The following is a 7,251-nucleotide window of genomic DNA, read 5'->3' as shown; positions in this document are numbered from 1 at the left end:
CAAATACAACGTCGCGTTCTTACGTGATCTTGTCTTTTTGGTTCATGATATATATCTGTACGTATGTACATATGTTTGTGTATGTACATATGTTTGTGTACATATATATATGCACATATGTAGTGCAAACGAAAACAAATCTAATAAGCTGCTCGTTGATATAACCGGCCGTCTTTACATGCTTGAAAATCTCGCTTGCGTTCTGCTTTTTTCTCTCGCAAGCGAGGTAGAGTTTTGTTGACTGGGCATTTGACAGCATACTTTTTCATTTGTAAAATGTGGCCAAACAAGAAGGTTCAAGCCTTGCAGGCTCTTAAAAGTTTGAGAAAATCTGCATAAAGAGAGAAAAAGCCGCAAGAAACGAAAGAAATTTGTATTTGTCTCCAAAATAAACGATGTTGCTACTCTGAAGAATTCTGCGAAATGAGAACATAGCTGTCAAACAACGAAAATGACAGTGGAAAGCAAGCGAGAGCTCGCATACCGCTCGGTATGCGAGAAAAAGCACGCTTCGTACTTTTTGCGGTCTATACGTGCGGTTTCTCACATGCGTCGTCACGCAAGTGAGATTTTCCAGCACGTGAAGACGGCCGGTAAATGCGAACTGTACTGATTGTCAAAAACTATGTGTTTGTTGTACATTTGTTCATGTTTGTTATTGTGCGTGTAATTTTTTAGAGTATTTTTGTGCTCTCGCTATCTCCTTGTATTAACTCGTCCTTCGTTGGTATACTCTGATGAACATATGTGAGGATGATAGCAAGGCCAACCTATATAAGGTAGTGTTACAGCATGATTCAATAATACAAGGTTAGATAATTATTGACAGCTGCGGTTTGACACTCCCTTACAAAAGGTTGCATTTACGAAGGACAGAGAAAGGGCAAGAATGCAATCCCTTGTTTCGAAAATGGTAGTAGAAAAGTACGCAAAGTAGGCAATTAGTTGTGAAATTCCTTTCGTAAATTCTTATGTATTTGCAGGAAATCTGGCATTTTAAACGAAATGTTGAACGTAATATTGATATATCTACGTGAATTACGTAATTAATATGCTATTTAGCCGTATAAAAGCTGCAAAATGACTCAAAATTAAAATAAGACTACTATGAGATTGATGTAAACATCCAATGCTTATGTTTTCATCAGTTAAATATGCTTCATATGCATATACAAATAAACATATTGCACAAAAGCTTATACTTTTATTTCACTCCAAAGCTACACTGTTTCCATGTAAATTTGCAAAGAAGCAACACGGTGCCACTGCTAAGGGAGCGGTGCGAGAGAGACAACTGTCAGTTTATCGAACCTTGTATTATTGAATCATGGTGTTACAGGAGCAGTTGAAATTTTCGCCCGATGTTTCTTAAAGAAAGCCATAAACGTAGCGACCGTTGGTTCAACTTGGTGTTGTTTTGCTCTAGATTGCACCGTTTGTGGGCCTGTTGAATGAATTTGTGTCTTGGTTGTATGAAAGATCAAAAAATTTGGATTTTCTGGCAAGCTGTACAACTTATCGCTACATTAAAGGCCATGTTGTACAAACTCATTGAATTTGCGTTTATTTTGTACACTAAATAACCGAAAATGGATAACTCAGCCGAAATAGGTACGTGCTTTCGTTGAATTTTATAAATGTAAGCCGAAACTACGAAATTGTTAAAATGAGATTTTACAATGAGACTGCTCGCAAAATTGCAATGTTTGTGGGCAAAACGTCCAACTTGATTGCGGATTGATTTGAACCAACGTTTTCGGCTTGCACTATGTCAAAAGGATGTGTTTGTTGTAATTCATTCTGTCATTTACCACCACTATGCGTAGGTAGGGATAAATCGATACCATCAAGGTTGTTGGGAACTCCTGCCTTTAACATAATTTCAATTTCATGTACTTCATTTTTGTATTCCATTTCGATTTCTTATTTATATATCAAATTTTTTACATACATACATATGTTACTCTCATTATTTAGAGATACATATGTACACATATATGTTTCTGAGTGTCATCTATGTATCCCATGTATTTAATTTGCCGCTAACTCTTTGCATGCACGTATGTACATATGTACATGTCCGCGCAATAGATACGGTCAATGCAGTATTGTCTATTTCGTTTGGTTTTTCTGTTCGTATACATATGTACATATATGTAGGCAAAGCATTGGAGTTGCTTGTCGCGGAGTTCTGCCTTTTTAAATATGTATGCACAAATTAATGTTAGGGTTTTGTGTACATACATACCGCAATGTGTCTTTCGCTCATTTACCGCTGCCATAATTTGGTTGATCTGCTGGTGCAAGTCAATCTCAAAGTCAGTCGTCAACCAAAGAGATCGAGTAAAGGCCACACTGTCGTAAGTAACTCCTAAAGTATTGCCAATTATATTTTTGTAACAAGACTTTACATTTTTAGAAATAAACCAAGTAATACGTCATTGGACTAAATTTGTGTATACGCCTTTCTTCTGACAACGTTACTTGCGTTAAATTCGCATGCGGGTTGACGACAATTTCTTTATTTCGCAGTGAAATACATAATTTATTTCATTGACTGTTTGCCATTTATGGAAAGCTCTCGACGTTCCTCAGTCATCGCCTGTACACACACATATATTTTTGCGTTTGCCTCCGCAAACGTACAAGAACTGTAACTGTTCTTATTGGTTTTATTTGTATGTGGGACTGAAACGTCGAATTTCGCACTGCCAGCCAGGCGAAGAATTTACCGCATTTTATACATTGATTTAAGGAGTTTACTTGCAACTCGCATATATTTTATATTTTTATTTGCCGTTCATAAAGAACCTGCCACTGCGTTTATTCTTTCAATTAGCCACATTGCATGCGTAAATCTTCGCGCCGATATCGACGATATGACTATACGTTCACCAGCTTCTAAAGCCACTACATCTGCCTCAGTGGCCGAACCGCCGAAGTTATTATCGGATTCCGGCACTGCCGCCGACATCATTGATTTGCCAAACACCCCCGGGGCCGAGGGAGTTAGTACTCGTGCCTCATCGCCAGGAAGCGATGTTTCAGGCTATGCAGAAACGCATCGCCACGCTTGAAAGCAGCCTGAAGGTTGCCCAACAGAAAATAAGAGAACACGAGTTAGCAAACGAAGCCCAACGCGCAGATGCGCAAAGCATAGCCAGTGCACACAGCGACAGTTCCGCCAACAAATCTGCTTTGCCGTCATCGAGCCTGCCAATGACACAGTTCCAGCCGCAATCGCCGATAGTAACGAGTGCTGCTACCAATGTAAATGCAATGCAGCCGCCGTTCCCACCTCATAACGCTACACGTTACCCGATGTATACTGCCAATCGTTTCTCGCCGCCTATTTACACATCTTCAACAAATGGTTCAGCTGTAACAACAGCAAATGGTATGTGCCCCGGCTCGACTTTGCCTCCGCACAACACGTTTCTTAGCAGTCTTTCGTCAACGGTGCCAATCCCTGCTAACGTAGGCTCCGTACCTATGCAGTTTTCAGCACAGCCAAGAAAATTGCAAGATTTGCCAGAGTTTAGTGGGAAACCGAAGGACTGGCCGATATTTTTACTGCTTACACCGAGTCAACCGCTGTCTATGGGTACAGCTGTTTTGAAAACAACTTACGTCTGCAGAAGAGCTTAAGGGGTGAGGCCCAAGAAGCTATTAAATCCCTGCTAATCCACCCGAACAATGTGGACAATATCATCGAGCAACTTAAGTTCCGATACGGTCGCCCGGAGCAATTAATTCGAAGCCAGCTAGCCCGTATTCGAGAAATTGCTCCGATATGGGAAAGCTCAGTGGTAAAGTTGCCTTTTCACGTTCTGCGTGTGGCGGAGAGCAGTATTTAGCGAATCCAACGCTTCTCGATGAGCTCGTGGGAAAGCTACCCATGAGCAAGCGTATCGAATAGGCAGTTTACGCCTCATCTTTGCAGCCTTATGCAACGGTTCAGCATTTCAGCGATTGGCTTACTAAACTGGCCAATGTCATCTGCACGGTTTACGATGGGGAAGCAGCGAGAGACTTGAAGCGCCGGTCTGTGCTGCACGCTGCCGAGTCACAACGCCATCCACCCTGCCCTCTTTGCCAGGGCCAACATAAGCCAGCCAACATAAGTCATCCAATTTACAGTAGAGTACAGTACGTAGAGGTGGGAAGAAGTGAAACGACGTCAGCTCTGTTTTTCGTGTCTCAACATTGGACATGGGTCGCGCCATTGCCAACGGCGCAAACCATGTGCCACCGATGGGTGCACACGGTTGCATCATAAATTGTTGCATGAAACTGTAAACACTAACGACGGGTCATACTGGACTACCATTATGTCGATAGCTTCGACACAGGAAGAAGCAGCTGACATCACGAAACAAGATAGCCGGTTTCGATCTTTGCAATTTCGCGTCAAACTGGTCAAGAGTGACAGTAGCCCTTGGTGGTGATGGAGCTACCCGTCAAATAGCCAAGAAGGAAGGAGTACTGGTGGACAAAGTTCTCGGTTTGTTTTGGCAGGCATCGACCGACACCTTTGGATTTAAACTGAAGTTCAGCAACGTAGACTCCAGCGTATTGAACGGAGTGCGCCGTCCGACGAAGCGAGAACTCGTCAGCGTGGTCATGTCGATCTTCGACCCGCTGGGATTTCTGAGCAATTTTATAGTGAGCGCTAAGATCCTCATGTGGGAAGTGTGGAAGCATGACATCCGGTGGGACGAACCATTGCCAAACAACGTAAACGCAGCATGGTAAGGATGGCTTAAGCAACTGCCAACGGTCGCCGAATATGTCGTTCCTCGGTACTATTTTCGAAACGGCAAACCTAAAGCTCTGCAGCTCCATGTCTTCATCGATGCTAGCGAGGATGCCTTTGCTGCGGTGGCCTACTGGAGGTCAACCAATTCCGTCGGTGAGGTGGAAGTCGCATTTATCTCCGCAAAAACCAAATGCGCGCCGATGAAGTCATTGACGGTGCCTCGATTGGAGCTTCAGGCAGCCGTGCTGGGTACGCGTTTGATGAGCTGCATCCGGCAGGAGCACTCCATTGACATTGATGACTACATCATTTGGAGTGACTCCGAAAAAATTATCCAGTGGCTTCGCAGTGAACATCGGCTCTATAAGCCATTTGTGCAGCATCGGATCGCCGAGATATTAGCCGCACCTACTATCGCAAATTGGAGATGGCTACCTACCGAGGACAATGTCGCCGATGAGGCCACTCGAGCTTATAACTTTGTCGACTGCAGCTCATCTTCTCGTTGGTCCCGCGGCCCACCATTTTTGTTACGAGAAGAGCAGGCTTGGCCGTCAGAGGGGACATACAATCATAATGAGGAAGCTGCCGAGGAACCTCGGCCTAAATTCGCCCTTGCGATCGTAAGTTGTACATTTTTAGATTATAACCGATTCTCTTCATTCAGCAAACTGGTGAGGACGACAGCATGGGTCCTGAGATTCATTGATATTTGCCGCCGCCGTAATCCACCAGACCGATGCTATGGGCTGACAGCCAAAGAAGTCGAGACTGCTAAGCTTTATTTGTGCCGTCTTGTTCAGCATGCTGAATACGCCGAGGAGGTTCAGCGGATCGAAAACGGGCAGGACCTACCACGCACCAGTTCGCTTATTCAACTTTCACCTTATATTGACGAAGATGGTGTTCTTCGTGTACGAGGACGCATAGATGCTGCCAGCTGGCTCCCAATATGCACGAGACGCCCAATCATACTGCCCCCCAAGGCATGATTTCACAAATTTGGTCGCCATGCACTACCACATCAAAATGCGTCATCAAAATCTGGAAGCCACTATTTGCGAGATACGTCGCTGTTACTGGGTACCACGTATAAGAAGTTTGCTGCGCAGTGTAATCGGCAAATGCGCCCTACGCCGCCTAAAGAAAATCCACGCCGTTCCACCATTGATGGGTCCGCTTCCGATTGATAGGCTAACTCCCCATATCAGGCCGTTCAGCTATACGGGCCTTGATTACTTTGGACCGATAACAGTAACCGTTCGTCGTGCTCACGAAAAAAGATGGATGGCGTTATTCACGTGCCTGACCGTCAGGGCCGTACATTTGGAGTTGGCTCATGACCTCAGCACTGACTCATGTATAGTCGCAATGCGCAACTTTATAAATCGTCGCGGCGTTCCCGTACGTATGAAGTCCGATAATGGGAAGAACTTCGTCGGTGCTGACATCAAAGCAAAGCGCTTCAGTGAAGTATTTGATTGCGATCGCCTGCAGAGTGAGCTGTCGCAAAGGGGCGTAGAGTGGATTTTTAACTCGCCTTTCAACCCGGCAGAGGGGGCGCTTGGGAACGGTTGGAGCAGTGCGTCAAGAGGGTACTACGACACACTTTGAAGGAAACGTCGCCACGGGAGCACACGCTCAACTGTTTCCTCATCGAGGCTGAAAATATAGTGAGTTCCCGGCCGCTGACGCACTTGCCCATCGATGCCAACCAGGAGCAGCCGCTGACTCCTAATGACTTCCTTCTGGGTGAAGCCAACACACCGCAAACTCCGATTGCCAACGCAGTTCTGGAGAAGACGTGCTTTCTGCGACAACAGTGGCGTCTGGCCCGACAACTAAGGGACCATTTTTGGAAACAATGGATAGCGGAATACCTTCCCACATTGACTCGCCGGGTTAAGTGGTGCCAGAGGGCAAAACCTCTGCAGATAGATGACCTCGTCTTTATATGCGATCCCAATGTACCTCGCCGGGACTGGTGCCGAGGTAAGGTTGAACGCTTGTATGCGGGAGCAGATGGTGAGGTCAGACGAGCTGACGTACTCACTTCCGGTGGATTGAAGCGACGCGCCGTCTCCAAATTGGCTGTTCTGGACGTCGAAGGTAGTGAATCGGGCTGATTCACGGGGTTGTGAACTCCTGCCTTTAACATAATTTCAATTTCATGTACTTCATTTTTGTATTCCATTTCGATTTCTTATTTATATATCAAATATTTTACATACATACATATGTTACTCTCATTATTTAGAGATACATATGTACACATATATGTTTCTGAGTGTCATCTATGTATCCCATGTATTTAATTTGCCGCTAACTCTTTGCATGCACGTATGTACATTAGACTGGGTCGGTCCCCATACAAAAAAAAAAAGTTGCTAATGTCCGCCCCTAAATTTAAAGATTATGTTGAGAGGGTTCTGGAAAAATTTTTTTTTTTTTTTTAACCCTCCGAAATACAGCCGAAATGGTTTTTTCGTTGT

At 44.5% G+C, this 7,251-nt stretch overlaps 1 protein-coding gene across 1 annotated transcript in view; it reads left to right on the top strand.

Moving 5' to 3' along the window:
• LOC118736223 overlaps positions 1–2,905 on the top strand; it is an 8,977-nt gene extending 6,072 nt beyond the window's left edge. The window contains exon 2 of the mRNA XM_036466311.1: positions 2,840–2,905. Coding sequence (XP_036322204.1) covers positions 2,840–2,905 — 66 coding nt within the window. The remainder of the gene's footprint in view (positions 1–2,839) is intronic.
• The last annotated feature ends 4,346 nt before the right edge of the window (positions 2,906–7,251 follow it).

The sequence above is a fragment of the Rhagoletis pomonella genome, unplaced genomic scaffold (assembly GCF_013731165.1).
Source record: "Rhagoletis pomonella isolate Grant_MI unplaced genomic scaffold, Rhpom_1.0 Rhpom_scaffold_00003, whole genome shotgun sequence".
In the NCBI taxonomy this organism is placed as follows: Eukaryota; Metazoa; Arthropoda; class Insecta; order Diptera; family Tephritidae; genus Rhagoletis; species Rhagoletis pomonella.
Note: the sequence above shows the minus strand (reverse complement) of the source record. Positions and strands in the feature narration are given on the sequence as shown.